Raw genomic sequence first — 25,568 nt, forward strand, 5'->3', positions numbered from 1 at the left:
TCTCATTTCTCCACAGGCATAAGGCAGACAGATGGAATAATGCCATCCAAGATGGGGGTGTTTTTGCTATTTTAAAAATCCCTGAGTGCACTTTTTTTTACCCTGATTCATTAGTTTCTTCAATATATATTTAATAAGCACCTTTAATAAGTTATACTGAATAAGTATAAGTTAATAAGTATATCAAACATTACTAAGTTTGATATCCTGTGCCTGGTAATGAGGAGATAGGAAGATAATCTATATCTTTTCTATTGGTGATCATTATCAGTTTCCATCAATAATCATTCAGGCTCCGCATCTCCCTCTTGAGCTCTAGGCCCACATCATCAGCTACCTGGTGGTCATTCTCACTTAGATGTTCCATTGGCAAATCAACTCAACATGTCCCAAATAGGAAAACAAAATCTCATTCTTTCTAAACTTAGGCTCTTCCTAACTTTCCTATTCATGTTGAAAGCACTACCATTGTCCTAGTCATCCAGGGTCATGACCTTGACATCTTCCTCAGTTCCTCACATTTGCTCATCTATGCATTCATTCAATAATTACTTATCAGATACCTACTACAAGACACTATTTTAGGTCCTAGAGATACAAGGACAAAGCAAAACAGCCCCTATCCTCAGGACATATCTGAGACTCCATCAGAACCCTTTACAACAGCACAATTCTGAGAAAGATCCTTGGAGCACTTCATTAGGGACCTCTAAGTTGACATCAACCCGTTAATGGCTACTTTGGGATATGGACATGCTACCATTTTGAACCTATCTTATAGTAGTGCCATTTAGACTATATTTCTCCATTCTGTTCACAATATCATAAAAACCATAGATTTCAGCCAAGCATTTGAAAATGTATTCTATGTCTAGGGTATTTCCTTATTCTACCCATCTAATTATACTGCCTATAGTGTGCTTAATTCTAGATACTATAGGTTAGGAGGGACATAAAGAGTTTCCAAAAGAAGGAAACCAGTATAGTGAGAGGACTGGCCACCATGTCATATGGGAAGCAGTTTAAGGAACTGGGGAAAGCAGCTGGAAAACAGAAATCTTGTCAGAGGAGATGGTGGTGGAGGTGCTTTCAAAGGGCTGCCATATGGAAGAGGGATTAAAGGCAAAACCAAGCACAGTGGGGAGAATTTATAGAAAGCCAGATTTAGGCTTAAGGCCAAGAAAGATTTGGGGCAGCTAGGTGGCACAGTGGACAGAATATCTGGCCTAGAGTCAGGAAGACTCATCTTCCTGAGTTCAAATCTGGTTTCAGACACTTACTAGCTGTATGACTCTGTGCAAGTCGCTCAACCCTGTTTGTCTCAATTTCCACATCTGTAAAATGAGATGAGCTGGAGAGGAAATGGCAAAGCATTCCAGTATCTTTGCCAAGAAAACCCGAAAAATGGGGTCATGAAGAGTCGGACATGACTGAAAAATGACTGAACAACAGTCACAACAAAGAAAGATTATGGTCAGAGCTGTCTCAGGTAGAGTGAACACCCCCTCAAAGTCTTCCAGCAGAACTCAGTTGTCGGGAAACGTGAAGAGAAGATCCTTTGTCACATATGGGTTCACCAGATGGCTTCGGAGGCTCTGTTTGATTCCAGAGTTAGGGAGGGTGGGCCTGAAAATGGGCAGACACGGGACACAGCGTTCTAGCTTTAGAGAATCACGCAAGCACAGGGTTTTTCACTTTACGTTCACATGTGCTTCCTCTTCTTTTCCCCTTCCATCCATGCTTTTTTCTCCCCCCCATCTTTCATTTTTCTTCTGTCTTGACTATATCTTACACCTCCCAGTGGGTGACTTGGAGACTTTCAGATAAGTTCTGGTCCAGGCCGCACAAACCTCCTGACCATGAAGAAGGGGTTGGGAAAGGTTCCAAATGGAAGGGGACAGAGTAACGCCAAAGCACCAAGAATGTAAACATTCTAATCACTGTTTGAATGTGTAAATATTAGGTTACCTTAAAATCCCCTTGATAACAGCTGGGATGTTTACTATTGAACACCTATAAGAGGTGCCAATATTGTCTTCCCAATAAATGAACAGGGAGATTCATAAGGAATTTAGATACTTGGTTTTATTAACACACAAGACTTTTGGAATCGTAGAACCTTCAGGTACCTTAGCCTGTCTGGGGCTACGCAGAACAGGGCTCACGCCTTGAACATTTATTTCCTGTTTGACTTTGGAAGTCATTTAATCTCTCTAGGCCTCAGTTTCCTCATCTGTAAGATGAGGGAGTTGGATGTGGCCACTTCCAAATCTAGATGTATGGATCATGATTCCCAAAGTCTTTTCTCCTCTAGGCTAAGCAGATCTAGATCCTTTAACAGAGTTTTGCGTTCATTATGTTGGGCCTTCTCCTCTGAACATACTTATAGGTCTTTCCTGTAGTGAGGCACCCATGAGTGAATATAATATGGCAGATGTTTACTGATCAGGGCCAAGGACAATGGCATTATCATTTCCCTTCTTCTGGTCATGAGGCTTCTATCAATGAAATTGCTGTTTATAATTACATTAGCTTCTCAGGTTACCATGACACATATTCACAGTGAGCTTGTCATCTAGCCATGTCTCATGGTACCCTGAAAAAAAAAAAAGCACTGGATTTTAAATCAGAGGACCTGGGTTCAAATCTCAGCTCTGCTATTTACCCTGTGACTCCATCTCCCTTTATCTGTGAGATGAAGGGGCTGGACTGGATAACCTTTAAGATCTGAATCAATGATCCCATGGCCTTAGCCACTGATTTTTTTTTTTTTATTTTTTAGGCAATTGGGGTTAAGTGACTTGCCCAGGGTCACACAGCTAGTAAGTGTCAAGTGTTTGGTCAGAGGCAGGATTTGAACTCAGATCTTCCTGACTTCAGGGCCGGTGCTCTATCCACTACTCCACCTAGCTGCCCCTTAAGCAACTGATTTTTGAATGCACAATTTTACTTTTATCTGTATTAAATTTTTCTTATTATACCTGCCTATGGTTCTAGCCCGTTGAGATCTCTTTGGACCCTGATTCTATCATACGATGTTTTAGCTATCTCTCTAAGCTCAAGTTATCCTTTAACTCGATAAGGATGCTATTCTACATTTTCCTCAAGCTCACTGACAAAGATGTGGAACAGAACAGGGCCAAGGTCTTCTAGTAGAGACTCCTTCCAAGTTGACTTCATTCCATTAACCAGCACCATCAAGTCCATTTATTCAACTAATTCCAAATGCACCCAATTCCATATCTCTCCATTCTTTCCTTTAGTCAAAGAACAAAGAGTAAGAGTATATGAGCTCTAATATCTTCTTTTCAAATGAGTAAGTTGAACTCTTAAAATACCCTACTGGAAGTCCAGAAGATGAGATAAAATAATGACAAACACAACATACCGGCTTAAATATTTGGTGAAGAAACGTCTGTAGCCATATATTTTAAAGAGCCATCAGTAGCAAACTATGCCCTCCTATGGTCTAACGGCCACTCGCTGCTGCTAGTTAATCATCTCGTTATTTTTTCACAAGATGCAGGTATCCTTAGAGGCTGTCTTTCTTCCTGAGAATATAAACTCAAAGCGGAAACTCTTTCTGGATTGAATTTTTTCTTAGGTATTTAGCGAATGAGTGCATAGAATACATTTTAGATGATGGTTATTGGTTCATTCAACACATTTTATTGAGGACCCAAGGCTCTTCACTGGCGAGATATTGTTTTAGATGCCAAGGTAAACGAGGTACAGTCCCTGCCCTCAGGGAGCTTCCATTTGAATGATGCAGTACACTACTAAACACTCACACAAATTTTCTCTTTTGATTTTCACCCACAAATGAAAATGATGAGGAAAGTCATACAAGTATTAGCCTCATCTTACAGATTAGGAAACTGAGGCTGAGAATGGTGAGGCGAATTTTCTAGGGGTCACAAAGCTAATAAGCAATGGAGCTGGTTGGGACTTGAACCCCAGGCTAAGTCCAAGTCCTAAACTCTTTTACTACATTAGATTGCTAATACCCATGAATTTTAAAAAACAAAACATTTACTTTCCCGTACCCAGATATTTTATAGTATTTAGGTGTACAGTGGGTAGAGTGCTGGATCTGAAAACCCGAGTTCAAATGCTGCCTCTGACACTTTGGACAAGTCACTTAACCTTTATCTGTCTCAGTTTCTTCATCTGTAAAATGGGAATGATAAGAACATCTGACTCCCAAGATTATTGTGAGGGTCAAATGAGATAACATCTGTAAAGCGCTTTGCAAACTGTAAAGTACTATACAAATGCTAGTTATTATTATTTCAAGAAAACACTAAAAAGGGAAGATCTGATTCTAATTTTTGTGCATAGTTTTACTCTATATAAATAACTTTTCTGTAATCTTTGGGTCTACTCTTAAAATTATTTTGACCATGAATATTAGCCATTTATGCTTAAATTCTGAAAGTATAATGTAACTTGCCAAGAATGGGAACATGGTCTGAGGCTAGCAAGATGAGTTTTGTTTTCATTGTTTCAAGCATCAGACACACACACACACACACACACACACACACACACACACACACACACACACACACACACACACACACACACACACACACACCTGGGGTTGAGCTGTCCTGGTATCTAAATGAATGGCATGGGATTCACTGGCCACAGAAAGAACACAGGGTAACAGACCTTCCCGTGACCCTCATCACTTTTAGAGCTTTTTTTTAAAAAAAAAAAAAACAACCAATTGAAATAGCTGAACACTTGAAGAGAGGAGGACGGGGTGTGGGGCACGGCCAACGCACGGCATCGTTCTGTTTCCTTGCACAAGAGGACGGATCGGTTTCGACATCTGAGCGAACACGGGATCCCATTCTCACCCCCCAGAAGCAGAAGCGAGGTTTACCTGCAAAGGAAGTAGACGGCCCCGAGGGTCAGTACGCCTAGGAGCAGCGCTACAGTCAAGAAAGCTGCAAACAGCTCACTCTCGCTTTGGGTCTTGGTACTCGGAAGGAAAACCTCTTCGCACCGGGCTCCTGTGTAATTCTCAATGCATCTGTGAAATAAAGCGTGACAGACAAATTACATCTCCAGGTCCAGCAGCTGCCCTAGGGAGAAGGCGCGCATTCTGAGATTCAGTCGACACAAGGCAGCCCTCCCTCCCACAGGCAGATTTCCATCTTCCCGGTATAATGAGGGACGCCCAAGGCAATGACTTTTACTTTCTTAAAGCCCGCAAGAGGTGGGGTCGTGGAGAGAGATTTGACCTCGGGGTTAGGACAATCTGGGTTCAAATTCTGTCTCCGACACATACTGATTTGGGGTCACGGAAGTCGAGCCCTAAGAAACCTCAGAGGCCGTCCCTTAGGGCCCCAGGAAGCTCTCAGACTAGAGGACCTGCCCTGCTAAAGAGAGTTTGCTTCATTGGCAGCACCCTGTACTAAGGAGATCACAAATCTAGACACACACACACACACACACACACAGACAATAGCAGGGGGGCAACTGAAAACCAGTCCAGTCAAAGGGGCGGATCACCCAAAGACTGAAGCCTGGGGGATCATGAAAGGATCTACTAAGAGAGTGTGATGTGGAGAGATCACTGGAGTTGGACTCAGGACCCGGGTTCAAATCCTGCTCTGCTACATACTGCCTGTATAAACTCGGGGAAATCACAACCTCTTTGGGCCTCAGTTTCCCCATTTGTAAACAAGGGAGTTGGATCTCTGAGATTCTGTCCAATTTCCATGATTCTATGGAAGAAGTGCTCACATCAATGAAAACAGAGACCTTTGGAAGAATGAGGTGTGAATGAATGATTACTTATTAAGTAATAAGTAAGGGGGTCTGACTATTGTGTTGCTTGCAGAATTGATCTCCACTTCATAGCCACACCTTGTACACAGATGAAGTCATATCCCCACCTGCCATTAATTGGTTCCTTGAACAGTTAATGGTGTAGTGTTCTGCACACAGTCAGTCCACAGCGAGAGGGATTTCATTTATATGATGAACTTCCAGGTGAGGAAATTCTCTCCACTAAAGCAGGTTGGCACTTTTCTTTTCAACCACCACAAGGGATTAAGCACCTCACCCAGGATCACACAGCCAGTATGGGTCACAAGCAGGATTTGAATCCAGATCGCCCTGTCTTGGAGGTTGGCTCTCCAGCCTAACACCAGGTCCCTGCACATATTAATAAAACATTTGTAGAATGAACAATCACCTCAAGCGCTAGCTCTGACAGCCACCAAGCACCCCATTTCAGTCTGAGACATTCACGGGCTGGGACAATGGGGATCTTGGGACATCAAGACCGGGTGATGATTAGCTTTGCAGGGCAATGCTGCGCAGGCTGTGTCCTTGTCCTTTATCCATGAGGAAATCCCCTCTTTCTCTGAGGCACTTCATTGGGCCTCACTGAATGAATAAGTCCTTGTGAAGTTGACTGTGCTGAAGAATAAACTGATTAAAATCTAGCATTCGGAGGATTAAAGCTCTCTACAGGCAGGTCCATGTGGGGTTCCATCCAGCCGGGAGCATTCAGGACCAGAGAGAGCATCCCCATGGCATGGGCTGGACTCTGGAAAGAGGGAACCCAGAGATGGGGGAAAGATCAGCCATTGAGCAAGGGGCCCTGCATGCCTTCAGGGAGACTCTGGTGGAGACGCTGCTATCTAGGAGTTTGGGGGACCCAAATACAGAAGTATGCATACACCCAATCTTCAGGGAGACAGAAGACCAACGGACAGCTAGGGAGCTGGGGAAAATAAAATCCCCTCCAGCCACCTGCCAATTGCCTCAGCGTACACGGCTTTGAGGAGTGGTACCAGGCGCTTTGCACTCCTGCATTCAGTAGCAGAATGCCAGAAATCACTCCAACTGGGATCTGAGCTAAGAAATGACCCTGCATGATTTTGTCCATCACCCTTAGAGACGTTGTAGCAGCGCTGAACTGGGCTCTGTGATATGCCCTGTGGTGGATTGAGATTTTATATTAACAGGCAAATGACCGGGCCTCAGTTTCCTCATCTGTGGAAAGGGTGGACTAGATCTCTCCTGAGGTCTTTCCAGCTCTTTATCTCTAATCCTGTTCCCACATGAAACACTTTCCAAAAGGGACAATGACCTTGGTAAATCTCTTTAATGAGATTTATGAAAGGGAAGGAATAAATGGACGTGGCTAAGCAGTGGGTTGGAGCAAGCTGGACAATCTGGTGCAAATACAAACCCCATATCCCTAGATAAAGACTATTGGTATAAGCACTTGGGAGGTAGAACTGAGGGATGGTGGATACCCAGCTGCCCTGAGGTCCTAACAGAGAGGAATATACTTGTAGCGAACAATCCTTTAGCAGAAGCGGTGAGTATCAACTAACCTATTAAATGAATAAAAGCCAAAAGGGATTTTTTGATCTTTCAGAGATATACAAATAGCTCTACCTCAGGACTGACTGGTTTAGTCTTTTTCGCACCATGAGAGTCACTATGGTCATGGAAGGAGTCCTATTTTTTCTTGAGAAAGTAATCTAATTTCTAGAGCATGCAGAATATGGGTGCAATATTAGTTAAATTCACATAACTATCACAGGGCCATCCCCACCAACTAGCAGCCAATAGCTACTCACCGGACCAGCCTAGTTGAAGCAAAAAAGTACCCTGAGGGAGAGAGAAGAGGCAGCATATTCCAGACAAGTCAAACCTACCACCTCTCTGTCAGACAATGATGGAGATAGGCCAAGACCCTGAACCCAAGAATACAGTGAAGAGCAGTGCTCCCAAGCCCACTGCCCCTGCTTCCAGTCCAGGCGCCATCCGCCATTGTCGAGGGGACAATGATCTATGGAGAAGGCACTCACCTTCCTCACTACCACCAACACCAACTGCCACCAACAGGCAGGGAATCCCAAGCGCCCTGGGATGGCAGCAGCCCAGGACCCTCAGCTCTGCAGCATCGTCCCCAAAAGCAACCGCCTTCCCCACCAAGGCAGGCTCTCTGCAGTGGTGCAGACACAGCTACTGAAAACCCAAAGTTTTCACCCCCAAAGTCCTTAGCACTATCAAATGGTTCATCATCAGAACCCATAAGCTCCTATCAGTGTAATAGACAAAGAAAAGTCATGCACCCTAAAGACCATGGGACCAGATGAAAACTTCCATAGGTATTGTCTCCTTCATTAGAATGCTACTGAGAGCCATCCCCAAAGTGGTGTTTTGCACATAGTTAACATTTAATAAATGCCTTTTTCTACTCATTCACTCATAACCAGAAAAAAAAATTCTAAAATAAAAGGATCTACTGTAACTTACTGAGATGCATAAGTTTAGGTCAGTTAAACAAGAATGTGTGAATGAAAAAGTTGTTTTAAAAAAATGGCTTAAGTGGGTCAGACACTCCAAGAGGGAAAGATAAAAATGTAAAATTCCACCAGTTAACATGGAGACAGTCACAAAATGAATCCCCTGCACAGAATCACACAGTTGCAAGGGACCTCAGAGGCCACTTATTATCACACAAAACAAGTAAGAAGGAAATGAGCTCTCAATTTAGTCAAAGAGAAAACTCCTAAGTTGATCTCTAAAAGACAAAAATGGATAAATGACCCCTCCAACTTCTTACAATTATTGGAGAGCCAGCAGCCTTGGATAATACAGAAATGTTATAATTTATTTATACTTTCAACGGTTTTAAAAGAAATATATTAGCCACTGAAACAAAATCCTATTACAGATTAAAAAGTTTAGAGTTCTGAAATGAAGATTCAAATGAAAGACTGGTTTTCAAAACTGAAAAAGCAATTAGGAAACCACAATTATCAGTACTGAAAAAACCTATTTCTTCAAAGAGACTTCTTGTTGTTGTTTTCAATAATGAGAAAGTACTTAAAAACCGCTTAAGTGGGTCAAACACCCCAACAGGGAAAGAGATTTATAACATGTACGAGGAAACTTTTAACAGTGAATTCTTGGAACTGAGCAAGTCTAGGAAAGATTTGAAGGAAATGCAGAAACATGACCTCGTGCCAAAAACAAAAAACAAAAAACCAGCCCAAACCGTAACTAGCTGACGCAATTATTGGTAAGTAATGTTCAACAAAGATGAAAAAAAACGAGAAGGAATCAAGGGAATGGAAGACAAATAAACCTTGTAAGTCAGAACAAGAATTGATCAAACATTCAAAGGCACATAAAGAGAACCAATGAGGGATAGGGTGTTCCCTGATCTCAGGTGGCGCAAAAGCAAATAGAAATGTTATGTTTGCTCTTCGTCCAGAAGAAGGAATCCCGACGAAGGAAAGCTAAAATAAGCAAAAGTCAGGGTAGGGTAAAAGCAACTCCTGCTGTTTTAGTCAACTGCACCAAGACACGAAGAAAAGAAACGATAGATTTCAAAGATTCAATACTTGCTGGCCAAGAGATAGGATTAACAATCAACATGAAACATGTGGTTTACCTAGATTTTAGCAAAACTTTCATTAAGGTATCTCACAATATTCTTGTTGAGGAGACGGAGACATATGGATTAAACAAAAATGCAGTCAGATGGATTCAGAATTAGTTAGACGGCCAGACTAAAAGAGAAGCTTGAAATGGCTCCGTGTCAATGGTGCAGACCTCAGATATGCTGTCAAAGTAATAAGTAAATATAGCTGATTGAGGGTATTAACCATGCATTCAGCTTTTCCAACCACAGCTCATACACCGTGATGTCAGCTGCAACAGAAATACCAAACTTGAGATAGCTCACAGTTAATTTACTACATTTTAGAAATCACAAAGATTCAAGTGCTCGTGAAGCCTGATAGTGCTAGGCAGGGTCAGGCACTGAAAGACAAGGCATTGTACAAATGTCTAACACATACAAAGCTCTGAATATTTTTAAGCCTTTATGTAACCCTCCCACTACGTAACCCTTGGCCTGCCCTTCAGTAGAGAAAGGTGTCCGTAGTATGATGCCATGGTAGGGTGGAAAGAGCATTGGCTCTTGACATGACAATTATGTGCTCCCTGAGTCTTCTCCAAGCTCAATGTGCCCTGCTTCTTCAACCAGTGCTTGTGTGATGTGGACTCAAGGTCCTTCATAATGCCAGCTGCCCTTCTCTGGACACTCCTCAGCTTAAAGTATCACAAGGTCATGGATTTAGAGCTAGAAGGTAGCTTAGAAGGCCATCGAATCCAACCCTCTCCTCTTACAGATGAGGAAACTGAGGCACAGAAAAGTTAAGTGACTTGCCTAGAGTCACACAGACAATAAGTGTCTGAGGCTCTTTGAACCCAGGTCTTTCTGACTCCAAGTCCAGCATTCCATCTAACACACTACTCTGCCTCTCAAAGTCAAGCTTATCAATACCCCTCTTAAACTTCAGTGCCCAGCACTGAACACAGTGTGCAGACGAGGACTGACAAGGACTGTCTTCTACCTAGTTCCTGGAAGCTGTTTCTCTCTTAATGCAGCCCAAGAGTTGCTCTTCCGGCTGCCCCACTACCCTGCTGACTCATGTAGCACATGTGGTGCACCCAAAGCCCTGGATCATCTTCAGAATTGCTGCCTCCCCATACTTCCCCCATCTTGTACTTGGGAAGTTGATTTTTTTTGGACTCAAATTCAGACTTTATGAGGATCTCTACTGAATTTCATCTTATTAGATGCTCCAGTCTGTCAAGGTCCTTTTGAATCCCAAATATTGTCTAGTTTGTTCCCTATTCCTCTCAGCTTTGTGTCACACGCCAATGTGGTGAGCATGCCATCTATGGTTTTGTCCAAGTCTTTGATAAAAATGTCCAACAGCCCAGGGCCAAGTACAGATCTCTGTGGCACTCCAGTGAAGACCTTCTGCACCATTGACAGGGAACCATTTCAAGCTTCTTTTTTAGTCTAGCCATCTAACTAATTCTGAATCTATTTAACTGCATTTTTGTTTGATCCATATGTTTCCATCTCCTCTACAAGAATATTTTGAGATACTGTAAAAAAAAGTTTTGCTAAAATCTAGGTAAATCACATTCATAGCACTTTCCTCATCTACCAGTTTAGTACTCCTGGGCAAAAAAGGAAACAGGGTTAGTGTGGCATGACCTGTTCTTGATGAAGCCATGCTGGCTCTTTGCAATTATCACTTTCCTTTCTACATATTTGCCAACCATCTCTTTAATGATCTGCTCTAGAACTTCCTCAAGGATTGACATCAAGCTCATTGGCCTGTAGTCTGCAGACTCTGTTCTCTTCTCTTTTTTGAAAATTGGGAAATTTGCTTTTTTCTAACCTTGTGGGACCTCACTGGTTTCTTCTGATGTTTCAGAAACCACTGAGAAGATCTAAAAAATCACAGCTGCCGATTCTTTCAGAACCCAAGGGTGTAATTCATTTGGGTCAAGTGACTTGAAATCATCCAGGGCAGCTGGATGCTCTCTTCCCATCTCCTTACTCCAGGCATCAACACTCTAATGGACATTTTCGTTCTGTTGTCATTTCCCTCCCCAGAGAAAACAGAAGCACCGTAAAAATGAAGGAGCAATGCCTTCCCTCTCTTGTAAGTAATTGTCTCAACCATCCCAAGCAAAAGTCCTATCCCTTTTTGGATCTTCTGCTTTGTCCTAATATAGCTAAAGCAAACCTCTGTGTTGTCCTTAGCTTCCTTTGCCAGCTTTCTCTCGTTCTCAGTTTCACCATTCCTGATGCTATTTTTATAGGACTGCAAACACTCATATTCTTAATCTATGCCATCTTTTGTTCATGCCTTTTTATCATCTGTATTGATTGGTGAATTGCCTATGCATCCACATTAATGCAGATAAATCTCATTTTTCCTTCTCATTATAATTATTTCCCTTTGTGTCATCAGAATTTTATTCTTGAACATCTCCCATACCTGCTGGGCTGACTTTTCCTGTAATATTTTCACCCATGAAATTTTATCTGTCTTTCCTTTGAATACCTTTCTTTCTCAAAATCTAGGCTGCACATCAGTCTGGATTTCTCCTCCTCTATCAAAAACTCTAGAAGGGAGTAATCATTTCTCCCACCAAAGGTTCCCATAGTTTCCACCCCAGAAACCAATTTCTCCTGGTTAGTGAGAACCAGATACAAAATAGAATTTATCTTTTTTTGGTTCCTCCACCTTTTGAGGGACAAAATTATTGCTTTAGCAATCCAAAAAGTTATCAGAGAGAGAGATTATTAGATAACTGAGGTTCTTTCTCACTATTTAACCATGCCTCTGTGCTAGGCTTATGATCTGTTCCTAAAATTCACTATTTATTTCCTCTTTCTAACCAGGTGGTCTGTAGTATACTCCAATGACAAAAACCACTTCTGTTTCTCCTTCTATTTACCTTGACATGAATATTTACTTTCACCCTCCCCTGGTTCCTGGGTTTCCTCACATGTATAGAGCTTCTTTATAACACAATGCTATTCCTCCCCTTCCTCTCTACCCCTCTTGTTTCCAGTTTCTTTCAAATAAGGTATACGTATCTAGAAACAGGATACAGCTATGAGCCTTCATCCCACCAAGTCTCACTGATACATACTATTGAAGTCACATTTGCTCCTTTGTGTTAAGACTTTTAGTTCTTGTTGATTGTCTAAACTTTAGATATTTATATATAGACATTCAAGGTCATGGGCTTTATTCTTGCCTTTTCTTGGATTTTGTTTCCTGTGAACGTATAGATGCTTCAGCTGCCTTCTCTGTAGCTACTCTCAATAATATCTGACTTTGGAGATATACGGAGGCAGTTTTCTCTCTCCCCCCGTAGCTTTTTTGATTAAATTTGCAAGTAACCAAGAAAGTACATTCTTATTAATCTTAGTTAGATGTACTTCATCTCTGGCCAGGAATCTGTCAAACCTATATTTTAGACCGTGGTCCAGAAATCCAAATCCTCTTCTTAACTACCTTTTCACTTCCCAAATTAATTTTTTCTCTTTTATATCCATGAAAAAAAGACAACCTGTGCCCCTGTGGTTTTTAGTTTCTTGCCCAAGATTTGGTGATCGTTTAGATTCCTCCTAACAATCTTGTTTGTGCCTCCTATGAATCACCAGGAGTGGGTAGTTGTCATCTATTTTGGCAAATCTTGGAAGAGTCTTATGAGAGAGTTCTGTCTTCAATACTGGAGGAAGACAAAGGATTTCTATTATTACTATCAGATCAATAAACACTGGCCTCATTATCCCAGAGAAAGGAACTACCAACTACTATTACCCTTCTTCCTTTCTTACCCTTGATATGGTATACATGACTCTACTCATCATTCTTTGGAGGACAAGTTTTTTCCACCTCAGACCACCAAGCGCCCTCCTCCTCAGGAAAGTCCCTGAATCTATCTTTGAGCCCCGGTTGTATACCTGCCCATTTCCTTCACTTCCTCCTCTATATGACTTCTTTTTTGATCTGATGCCTCTTCATGATACATATATGACCCATGGTTCTTGAAGGCTCTGTTAATGGAATGTAAGCTCTCTCAGGTCTCAGTGAACTGGAAAGGCATCACATGTGATCAGGCAATGGACTGTCATCTAAAGACAAACCTAGCGAACTTCAGAGAGGTTCATCAGAAGTCCAGCTTTGAGATGATAAATGTTTTGACCATAAGCATGTGTTACTGGAGGAAGTCTGTACAGCAATACAAATCACAGATCTTTTGAAGTATTCCTAAATTAGTACCATTGAATCCCAGAAATTATTAACAAGGTATTGCCCACACAGCTAATGAGCGAAATCCAGGTTTGCTTTTCTCAAGACTGAGTACTTCCTCCAAATGTTGACTTTAGTTGGAATTTGGACTTTTAACATGTACATAGACACATTACAGAGTCTGCAACAAGACGGGGTAATCATAACATTCATTAGGATACTATTGGTAGTTCTATTGTGAAGGATAAACATTTGTTAGCAAAATAAGATCTGATTCCTTGATTATAAGTGTTCATATGAAAGTGTGAATGTATAATCTACTGCCTTTCTGTAGTGCTTTAAAATTTAAATATATTAGTCTAAATATAAAAATTTGAAAAATTAATTTTGAGAAAATTTAATTTGAAAAATAATTAATATCAACAAAATATTAATTAATTAAAACATATTGCCAATAAATAATATTGGAGATCTATAGAAAAGTTGGCAATTCATTTGTTAAAGTTTGCAAGAGAAGTGTAAACAGGACCTTCATTAATTGAAAGCCCTTCTCATTAAAGGATGTGAAGAGAACTATAAAGGCTACTGCTTGTATTAGCGGGGTAACAGCTAAGACAAAATTGTACGTTGGTTATTTTGATTTCCATTAATTAAGCCATGTACTTTTGCAGCTTTCTTGTCTGTGATTTTCTCCTTCATATAAGTCTCCCCTCCACTCAAACTGGACATGTCCAGTACCTCCCTGTGTACATGCCTCTGCTCGCTCTGTTCCCTGTCTGCTATTTCCTTTCCCTCCATCTTTACAACTCTACTTGTAGAAATCCTATGCATCACCTACAGCCCAACTCAAAAGGCTCCTCCTCCACCAAGCTCCTCCTGATCCCCCTAGCTGGGAGTATCCCCTGCCATCCTCTCTGATGGTACTTAGTTTGTATACTCTTCATGGTACAGGGGTTTGGCATCCTGGACTCTCTAGTTCAGAGAAACTAGCATTCTGCTCTCAGCCCTGAGACTGGTTTGGGACCATTATGATCTCTGAGCCAGAAAGCAGAATTAAGTCACTTTTTGGAGTTCATAAGGGGATGTACCATGTGTGTGACCAACTGAGAAGAGGGAATAGGGACTTTAAGAGCCCTGGCAGCATTTGGGGACAGGTCCTATAGAAGCTCTGGTTTGTAAATATTATGCCAGGAAAGCCTGACACTGTTTAATTACCTATGGGTTTCAATTTCTAAGATGAATCTCAACCAGTTCTCAATTTATCCAACTGAATTCTCTTCTAATCTATATCTATCTTCTCCGTAAGAAAAGGATGAGATACTTTAACACTAGCCTTGTTAAGCTCTAGTTATACCATATTCACAGCATTCCCCTCATCTACTACTTTAGTAGCCCTGTCAAAGAAGGAAATGGGGCTCTTTGCCATCACTGGCTCTTGCTGAAGCCTGGCTGGCTCTCTGTAAGCAATGCTTTTACTTCCTTCACCAATCATTTCTTTAATGATCTGGTCTAGAATTTCCCATTTCAAAGCCAAAGCTCCCTGGCTTACAGGTCACAGATTCTGTTTTCTTCCATTTTTTTGGAAAACCAGGACAAAATGTTACTAAAGAGATATAGAGTTGGTGAACCATTAATGACTCTTCTTACAGCCCAGTTGTGTAGTCAACTCATGGTACTACTCATGAGCCTACTACAGCTTTCCATGTTTTCCAGAATAATATGAAAATCTCTGCCAAGCTCTTTTTTTTTTGTCTAAAATCTAGGTTAACTATATACACAAGATTACCCAGACCTGTCAGCCTGGTAGGGCTGAGTTAGCAACCTTGTCAAAAAGAGAAATGATGTTAACCCTGCATGGTCTTGAAAAAGCAGTACTGACTGGCTCTCTGTGGTCACTGATTTCTTTTCTAGCTGTTCATTGACCTTTAATAATTATTCAAAAATTTGCCGGGTAGAATCAGCGTCAAGTTCTCTGGACTGTAGTTTGCAGACTCCATTTACTTGACTTTTAAAAAATCAGGGCAACTTTGGCCCTTTTCCAGTCCCATAGCCTTTTCCCCATTGTTCATACTGAGCATGGGGCTTGGTGTCAGGAAGACCCAAGTTCAAATGTGGTCTCAGACACTTACGAGCTGTGGGACCCTAGGCAAGTCACTTAACCTCTGTCTGCCTCAGTACCCTCAAATGGGAATAATAACAGCACCTACCTTTACGTATGGCAAAAAGCCACTTTTTATTCTTCTTAACATTTATCATCAGCCTTGGCTCATAATGAGACTTAGCATCCCTGACAATCTCTTTTTTACAGTTGCATTTGTCCTCTGTTCAATGTCTTTTAAGAATCTAAGTTGGTTGATAAGTGTCCTGTGCATTCACATTTATTTCTTTGCATAATCTTTCCATTTTCCTCCTCACTGAATTCTTTTTTTTCTTTATGTCTAGAGATAGCTTAGGTGGCCCAGTGGATAGAGCGCTGGATCTGGAGTCAGGAAGACCCGAGTTCAAAACCTGTCTCAAACGTATATGAATCATGTGACCCTGCACAGCTTCTGTCAGACTCAGTTTCTTCATCTAGACAAAGAAGATAGTAACAGCACCTCCTTCCCCAGGGTGTTATGAAGATCAAATGAGATAATACAGGGAAGGTGCTTTGCAGACCCAAAGTAATATACAAATGCTAGCTGTTGTTGTTGTTATGATTATGATTATTATAATTTACAAATTATTATTGTTTATTGGTTATTTATTTATTGAATATTAATAATTATTTAATTTAATTAATCTTTAATGTTAATAATATTTAACATTACAAACCAGAACTTCTATAAGGACCTGTCCCCAAGTGCTACCAGGGCTCTTAAATATATAACCAACATACTATTCTTATTCTTATTCTTATTATTACCGTTACCATTATTATTATTATTATTATTATTATTATTCCATCAGAATTTCATTTTTAATAGCTTTCCTTACTCCCTTAGCTTCCCTGTGGAATAGTTCTTCATGAGATCCTATCTAACTTTTTTCTAAACCCTTTGAAATCTTTCTAAAAATCTAAGCTATGTGTCCAACTCATATATTTTTTTAAAATCTCCTCTCTTCCTCCAATAAGCAAATTGTATGTTATATCCTAAGTATTTGTAAAATATATAATGTAGAACTTGAAACCAAGGGTTTTACCTGTGATGATCTATACAGCACTTCTTAAACTGTGGGTCACGACCCCATATGGGATCACGAAGAATTTGGTAAGAGTAAAAGGTTTCTGAACACACCATGACCAAAATTAATTAAAAATCAAAAGCATAATGAATCCAGGGTATTTTGCCACTTCCTGCAGCCTTGATTCTGAACACAAAGCATGCGCACTTTGCCCTGCTCATGCCCTCAGGCCACGCAATGCCAATGAACGCTACCCAAAATGCAAAAGGGGGTTAAGAGTGGAAAAAGTTTAAGAAGCCCTGATCTAGGACACCTCCTCCAATCTATTTCTTAATCCCATTTTTTTCAATTATTTTTCTTAGCTCCATAAGGGAGAACAGAGAAGAGTGAGTAAAATTTACAAGAAGATGGCTTTCTCCCCAACATATGGGAGAGCTTTCTAACAATTAAAGCTCTCCCAGTATGGAGCTCATTGCTTTTGCAGAAAGTGAGTCGCTATCACTGGAGGTATTTGAGGAGAGGCTGGTTGGTCAGTCACTTTTCTGGGATCTTCTCAAGGTAATTAATACTTCATAGAAAAGTTGGTCCAGAGGACAATTTTCATGTCTTTTCCAACACTATGACTCCATGATTCTACAATACACACAACATACCATGGCTTGGTAAAGAAATTATATAATCTATTATAATTTTCAAAGAGTCAAAGTAGTAATTTTTTTCTTGGTAAATGACCAAGACTTATGAATTCAGATTGCTCTTCTGAATTTGACAAAAATGAAAGGCTAGGTCTGGGTAGCTATGTTGCTACAAGTGAGAGGAGAAAGGCCCCTGTTGCTTCATCTTTTCTTTTTAGTTATAATTTCAATTCCTAGATTTTTAATAAACATAAAATGATATTTCTGAATCATCCAAATGTGGGTGTTTCCCCTGTCCACTCTTTAGTAAAACCCAAAGGGCTGACCAAGACTGCTCATCAGCAAATAGTGATTTAAGCTTGTCAACAAGTCACCAGATAGATACCCAATTGGAGAGAATGATGATATGGACAACATTCAGGCTGGCATCTTACCTTCCCAGGCTTCACGTCTCAACAACCTTCTAATGCAGGGAAAACCTCATGCCCCAGCTTGGAATAAGACAAAGAGAAGCCAGCATCAGTTCACTTCCTGACAAAAGAAGTTTAAGCATTAGAGCTGGCCAAGTCACAATTCTCACTCTGCACGGTTTTCCTGTAGTGGAAACAAGCATTAGGTGTGAGACGGTGGAGAGTTTCATCCTCCCCTTTCAAAGACCAGAGTAGAGCAGTGTGTTCCTGTGGTTGGTTGGTCACTGTCTAAATGGGCAGCCAGTGGCCAGATGCAAAAGCTGATGCTGATGAAACCTCTTGGTTTGAATGCAAAGGAAGAAAATGGATTCCCCCAAACGTAGTCCTTTCTGATCATGCCCCAGATTTATTCTGAGAGCTCTAAGACACACCAGTGAAACCCGTAAGACTGAGACTTGGTGGGTGAATGAGCAGAATGAAGACAGTCAATGTTTGGTCTTCATTGCTCTTTAAAATATCATGCTATTATTACAACCTAGTTGGGGATTACAACGTTGATATGGGCAAAATATAAAACCTTCCTCAAGTTCCATCTTTACTGAGGCTTGTTCTAATTAAGCATGACCTAAACAGAGAGGATATGTGCTATCACACCTCACAGCTAAATGGAGAGTTAGCTCAGGAGGTGTGTCATTGTGACTCTATCACAGCCTTCAAGACTAAACATTTTCATGACAAAGGAAAAGTAAAGATCTGCCTGGGTTCTGCTGTTTCCATACTGTGAATCAATACAGGTAATGCCAAAAAAACAAAGCCCCTACAATGGAGACCAAAGTCCCAAGTACACAAAGTGACATTCTTCACCCTACTTGACCTCATGCCAAGATTCTGAACTTTGGATTTTCCCTTCAACTTCAATATGTGGTCTCAATTTAAAGTCACAAACCTACAACTCAACTGGCAAAGAAGTTGAGATGGCTGCCTGTCTCTCTCATCCAACTGCCCCCAAGAAAGGCAATGCTATGATTCTCAGCAAAGAGGGAAAACATCCTACAAAGCAACCTGGCAGATACTCCTTTTGGAAGCAAGTTTAAAAAGACCTATATTGAGGGCTTCTCAAAGTATCTGTTAAATTCAGTTACAGAACAAAATTTAACTACAGCGAAACGAGTCACACTAAAATGGTAGATCAAGCTATTGAGTCCAAAAGGAATTCTGCACCTAGTTTTAATCATTCTAATACCTAGAATTAACTTCAAAAGATGATACATCTTCTTTAATTATAACAGCATGGCTTAACTCAAAGCAGGTTAGTACAATCGTTTTGGGGGAAATGGTCTCAAATAATTGGAAGAACCTATGTTCTAACCAGTAGGGGTACTTCCTTGACTGGTATAGTTCACAACTAATGATATCTTCTTATTCAGGAATATTAGTTTCTCTGTATTTCCACAAATCTTCCATAGATAATACACTACATTTACTAGAAGCCTTCCTCTGATTCTTTTAGTATTTTATGAGTACCTGTGCAAAACTCACGTTGTCTGTTAATCTTACTCCACAAACATCTGTTGTCCAAATTACAACACACAGCCTAGGAGCACATCCATCCATCCTTCCATCCATCCACCCACATACAGGCACTGCATGTGGGCAATGATCATAGAACAATAAAATTAGAGCTGGATGGGTCTTAGAGGCCATCAATCCAATCCCCTCATTTTACAGACAGGGAAACTGAGACTACAGAAGTTAAGGGACTTGCCTAAGTTCCCATAGCCAGTGTCTGAGGTGGAATTTGAAACAAGGTCTTCCTGACATCAAGTCCTGGGCTCTACCCACTCACTACACCACACTGCCTTTTGACTCAATTAACCAAGTCCAGAATTGAATGGGAGTAAGAAGATGAGAGCATTCACCTGCTTTGTACTTGGGAAATTGCATAGTGCTTCGATGCCTTTTCCAAAAGAACCCTACTAATGACATTTTAACACCAACATTCTCCTGATGATGCTTTCTCTACAGCTGATGTTTTAGGCCAGGAGAGTGATGACCAGAAGGCTATTGTCCTTAAGGTCATTGAGACTTGTGATTCCACACACAAACTAAAGTTCTTTGGTTTGAAATGGGCCTTCTCTGATGAGTTCCTGAATTATTTACATATCATGTGACTTCAAATTTGGATGAACAATCTACCACCATATTGTGACAAGCCTTGGGTGGTACTTCCTTGAGATGGATAGCAGCAATAGAGAACTATGAGTCCATCATCTATTGCCATCCAAGGAAGATAAGCATGGAAGCCAATGCCCTCTCCTATAGGTCTGGTATGATTGAAGCCAAGTGATACCTAAAGAAGAGATGAGTGTGATCTGGTAGCTGAGCTCCATGAACCTGCAGCAGAGAGTTGAAATTTCTCCTTCAGAGTGTGCTCTCAGTGAACTTAAATTCTGAAACTTTAGGCTGGTCCTCCCTCGCCTGTTTGTCCTTCAATGACGGGCAGCAGGGACAACTGCATGCTACAAGTCTATGAAAATTGACAGAGGTCTAGAAATGAATGCGACTTTTGAGGATTCCAGCTTTGTTTCTGAGAGGACATCTCTCACTGTTGAGAAAAAAGTTGACAATATGCAGTGGGGTACTATCTCAGACCATCACTAAGGTACAAGAGAGCAATGTAAACATGTGAATACATAAAGTACATCCATGAAAGAATTCCATGATAAATTGGATGCTTGGGCCAAGAGAGTTCTGGAGAGCTGGTCATACCTTTTTTACTGGCTGAAAATGACAACAGGCATCTGTAAGCAGTCTAAGACTTGTGGTCAATGGGTTCAAAGAAAGTGCTACTGAGGGGGGCAGAGCCAAGATGGCAGAGTAAAAGCAGTGACTTGCTTGAGCTCTCCCCCAAACCCCTCCAAATACCTATAAAAATGGCTCTAAACAAATTCTAAAGCAGCAAAACCCACAAAAAGACAGAGTGAAACAAATTTCTAGCCCAAGACAACCTGGATGGTTGATCAGAAAGGTATATCATGCCGGGCTGGGAAAGGAGCACAGTTTGGCATGGGTGCACAGGCAAGGTAGGCCTCAGCGAACCTGGAGCAGGCCTCACAGGACTGAATCACAGATAGCTGTGGTGGTTTCCAGAACTTTCAACCCATGAACGCCAAAGACAACTTAGAAGGTCAGTGGGAAAAGTCTGTGTCTGTGGTAAGAGAGAGAAACGCAGTGGTCTCAGTGCCAGTCCCTGAGCCTGGCCCCAGGGCAGCGGCTGCTTCCTGAGTTTCTGGCCCACAGACTGAGGGGGAATTGAGTGGATGATCAGAGGGAGATTGCAGGGATCTCTCTGCTGGTGCAAGATTCTCTTGCTTTGTCCATGCTTGGATTTGGGTCACAGTTCTGGGTGGCAGTCCTGGGGCGAAGAGGAATGCTGGCGTGGCAGAGCTCCTAATGGTGGTGGAGAGGAAGTCCTCCTCACAGTTCCAAGACAGAAAAGAGTGCTTGTGGTCACTCATAGACCAGAGCACAAGCCAGGAAAGGAGTAAATACCTTGCCCTTGATCATAGCACCTTGGAAGAACTGAAAATTTACAGGTCCCTAGAAATATCTCTGAAAACAGCTGCACAAAACCCCTGAAGCTTGGGACAGTACATTCTCCACACTGGAAACAGACCCCTACCTTAACAAAGAGGTTATAACTCAAATAATTGGCTGGGATCATGAGCAAGTAGCGCAAAAAGAGTCAGACTATAGAATCTTAGTTTGGTGACAAAGAAGATCAAAATATACAACCAGAAGAAGACAACAAAGTCAAAGCTCCTACATCCAAAGCCTCCAAGAAAAATATGAATTGGTCCCAGGCCATGGAAGAGCTCAAAAAGGATTTTGAGAAACAAGTAAGAGAAGTAGAGGAAAAGTTGAGAGTGATGCAAGAAAATCATGAAAAACAAGTCAACAGCTTGCTAAAGGAGACCCAAAAAAATACTGAAGAAAATAACACCTTAAAAAATAGCCTAAACCAAATGACAAAAGAGGTCCAAAAAGCCAATGAGGAGAAGAATGCCCTAAAAAGCAAGATTGGCCAAATGGAAAAAGGAAGTCCAAAAGTTTACTTAAGGAAATACTTCCTTAAAAATTAGAATGGAGCAATTGGAAGCTAGTGACTTTATGAGAAATCAAGACACTGTAAAACAAATCCAAAAGAATGAAAAAATAGAAGAGAATATGAAATATCTCACTGGAAAAACAACTGACCTGGAAAATAGATCCAGGAGATAGAATTTAAAAATTATTGGACTATCTGAAAGCCATGATCAAAAAAAGAGCCAAACATCATCTTTCAAGAAATTATCAAGGAAAACTGCCCTGATATTTTAGAACCAGAGGGTAAAATGGAAATTGAAAGAATCCACCAATCACCTCCTGAAAGAGATCGCCAAAGGAAAATGCCTAGGAATATTGTAGCCAAATTCCAGAGTTCCCAGGTCAAGGAGAAAATATTGCAAGCAGTCAGAAAGAAACAATTCAAGTATTGTGGAAACACAATCAGGATAACACAAGATTTAGCAGCTTCTACATTAAGGGACCAGAGGGCATGGAATATAATATTCCAGAGGGCAAAGGAGATAGGATTACAACCTAGAATCACCTACCCAGCAAAACTGAGTATAATCCTTCAGGATAAAAAAAATAGTCATTCAGTGAAATAGGGGACTTTCAAGCATTCTTGATGAAAAGACCAGAGCTGAATAGAAAATTTGACTTTCAAATACAAGACTCAAGTGAAACATGAAGAGGTAAACAGGAAAGAGAAATCATAAGAGACTTATTAAGGTTGAACTGTTTATATTCCTGCATGGAAAGATGATATTTGTAACTTATGAGTCCTTTGTTAGTATTAGGTTAGTGGGAGGGAAAAAATTGTATACATGTATATAGATAGATAGATAGATTGATAGATAGAAAGAGGGCACAGGGTGAGTTGAAGATGAAGGGGTGATATCTGGAAAATAAATTAAGGGGTGAGAAAGGATTATACTGGGAAAAGGAGAAAGGGAGAAGTAGAACGGGGTAAATTATCTCACATGAAACAGACAAGAAAAGGCTTTTACAGGGGAGGGGAAATGGGGGAGGGTGAGAGGGAATGAGTGAATCTTGTTCTCATAGGATTTGACTTAAGGAAAGAATAACATACACAATTGGGTATGGAAATTTATCTTACCCTACAGGAAAATAAGGGTGAAGGGGACAAGAGAGCAGGGGGATGATAGAGGGGAGGGCAGATTGGGGGAGGGAGTAATCAGAAGCAAACACTTCTGAGGAAGGACAGGGTCAAAAGAGAGAATAAAATAAATGAGGGTGCGATAGGATGAAGAGAAATATACTTAGTTTTTCACAACATGACTACTGTGGAAGTGTTTTGCATGACTACACATGTATAACCTGTTTCAAGTTGCTTGTCTTTTCAATGAGGGTGGATGGGGAGGAAAGAAGGGAGAAAATTTGTAACCCAAAGTTTTAAAAACATGTTAAAAATCTGTTTTCACATGCATCTGGGAAATAAGAAATACAGGAAATGGGATTCATATATCCTGCCCTACAGGAAAATAGAAGGGGTAGGGAATAAGAGAAGGGGGGGAGAGATTAGAAGGGAGGGCAGATTAGGGGAAAGGGTATACAGAATGCATGCCATCTTGGGGTGGAGGGAGGGAGGGATGAGATGGGGAAAAATTTGGAACTCAAAATCTTGGGGAAGTAAATGTTGAAAACTAAAAATAAATAAATTAAAATAAAATTAAAATAAATTAAAAAAAGAAAGTACTATTGACGCACACTGCTTATCTGAAGAGATTAAGCACCAACAGGCTTTTAGCCCTGAAAAGAGATAAGAACCTGACCAACCTCCTCCCGTGATAGACTATTTCATCCAGTACACACAAGTCTAACCAAACGAGCCAGAGAGTTTCCACTGTTTCTAAGGTCATAGAAAAAGCCATTTCTCTGAACGGCTTCTCTGCCAAGGTCCACTCTGACCAAGATCAAGGTTTTAAGAGCATACTGCTTGCTACTCAGGGAGATGAGAGTGTTGGCAGGGATTAGTAAGTCTAGAACTATACCTTACCATGTTCAAGGAGAGCTGTAGCCACAGAATTTTAACCACACATTATCCAAAATCTTGGGGGCCCTGAGGAATGAACAGGAAGCTCAGTGGAGCCAGAATGTGGGATTTCTACTGCACATGGTACCATGTGATGAATTTACCTTTTTTTTCTGGTCAAATGTCTCTAATGACATTATACCACTTTTGTACAATTCTTCATTGGCCATGTATTTCAGCTTACTCATCCTACCACATGTCTCTTGACTTTGGGTGACCCTCCACTTCAGTTCTCTGGAACTGTAGTATTCTGTGACTTGGGGCCATGAAGTGTCACTGTAAGAATACTGTTTAAAAAGATGGGCCTTAGAAACTTTGAGGGTCATTAAAAGAACTCTGTAATTTCAAACACAATCCAGCTTGCTTTTTTTCTCCTGTTCAATTCTGGATTCAGCTAATTTTCTATATATAATGTCAGATACAGAGATAGATTAGATAGATAAATGGATAGGTAGCTAGAGACAGGGATAGATAGAGATGGATAGAGGTAGATAGATGGCAAGAGAGACATATAGGCAAAGAGATAGCTGCATAGAGATATAGATAGAAAAATAGATAGATGAATGACTAGAGAGAGAAAAAGAAAAACAAAGTGGAAAGGAATATGAATACCATATATCAATTTTTACTATGAAGGAGGAATTAATAAAAAAAAATTGTGTGCGTGTGAGAGAGAGAGAGAGAGAGACAGATGACAGACTGACAGATAGATTTTGGTAGACCAACTCTATGAGTTGTATATCCAGGGGTGTTTTGGAGCCTGCCCAAATTCCCTCCCCAAAGCCAACCATTAAATTTTCAGCATGAGCAATAATGAAATAATGAGCACCAGGGTATGCTGGGATCAGGGGTGGATGCACTGGAGCCAGCTATGAGAACCAATCATTGAATGTTCAGTTTGAGCATTTCATACCTTAGAAATCAGTAAATGCTATAAATCAGGGTTTGATTTATTGTTCTATGGATTGTTTAGACTTAAAGTAATGGGAAAGCATTAATAACGCAGATTAACCTTAAAGGTATGCCAGGTGTGCATTTTTTTCTTCAGAGAATTGATTTTTAAGCCTTTCCCAGCACCCTCTTGGCTAGAATCCATCAGGGTGGCAAAGGGCTCTGAATGGAACGATGGAATAGTGGGAAAGACAGGCTTAGGCCACTTCACAATTTGGCTTAGGATTGACCCTGCTCATTCCTATAACCTAACCAGGACAATCCTACTGCAAAACCAGCCAAATCACAGGAAAATCTTGGTTTTCTGCTCAACAGCTTTACTTATACCTTTAAGAACTTTTTCTAATGACTTAATGCTCTTGAAGTATACATCTAGGTTAACTTAGAATTAAGCATTATGGAATTTTTTCAGATCACATTACTGTATTTAATCAGGGCCAGTTTTTTGCCTGCATTTTAAAAAAGCTAGTTGTTAATCAGATATTGAAACAGTACAGTAGCAAATGAAATTTAGAGAAAATCCCACTGGGCCTTTATGGCTAGACTAAGTATTATGAAACACATCTCCGTGATTACATAAAATCTTAGATCCCTAATATAAAATCGGGGAAAAGTGATTTTA

At 40.7% G+C, this 25,568-nt stretch overlaps 1 protein-coding gene across 4 annotated transcripts in view; it reads right to left on the reverse strand.

Moving 5' to 3' along the window:
• NRG4 (neuregulin 4) overlaps positions 1–25,568 on the reverse strand; it is a 55,102-nt gene that overhangs the window by 12,290 nt on the left and 17,244 nt on the right. For all 4 annotated transcript variants that reach the window (XR_003567180.1, XM_027840677.1, XM_027840676.1 and 1 more), the window contains exon 4: positions 4,892–5,041. Coding sequence is in view for 3 of the 4 variants with exons in the window: in XM_027840677.1 (XP_027696478.1) it covers positions 4,892–5,041 (150 nt within the window). In the remaining variant the exon portion in view is untranslated. The remainder of the gene's footprint in view (positions 1–4,891; positions 5,042–25,568) is intronic.

Source organism: Vombatus ursinus, unplaced genomic scaffold, assembly GCF_900497805.2.
Source record: "Vombatus ursinus unplaced genomic scaffold, bare-nosed wombat genome assembly UNPS02014847.1, whole genome shotgun sequence".
NCBI lineage: Eukaryota > Metazoa > Chordata > Mammalia > Diprotodontia > Vombatidae > Vombatus > Vombatus ursinus.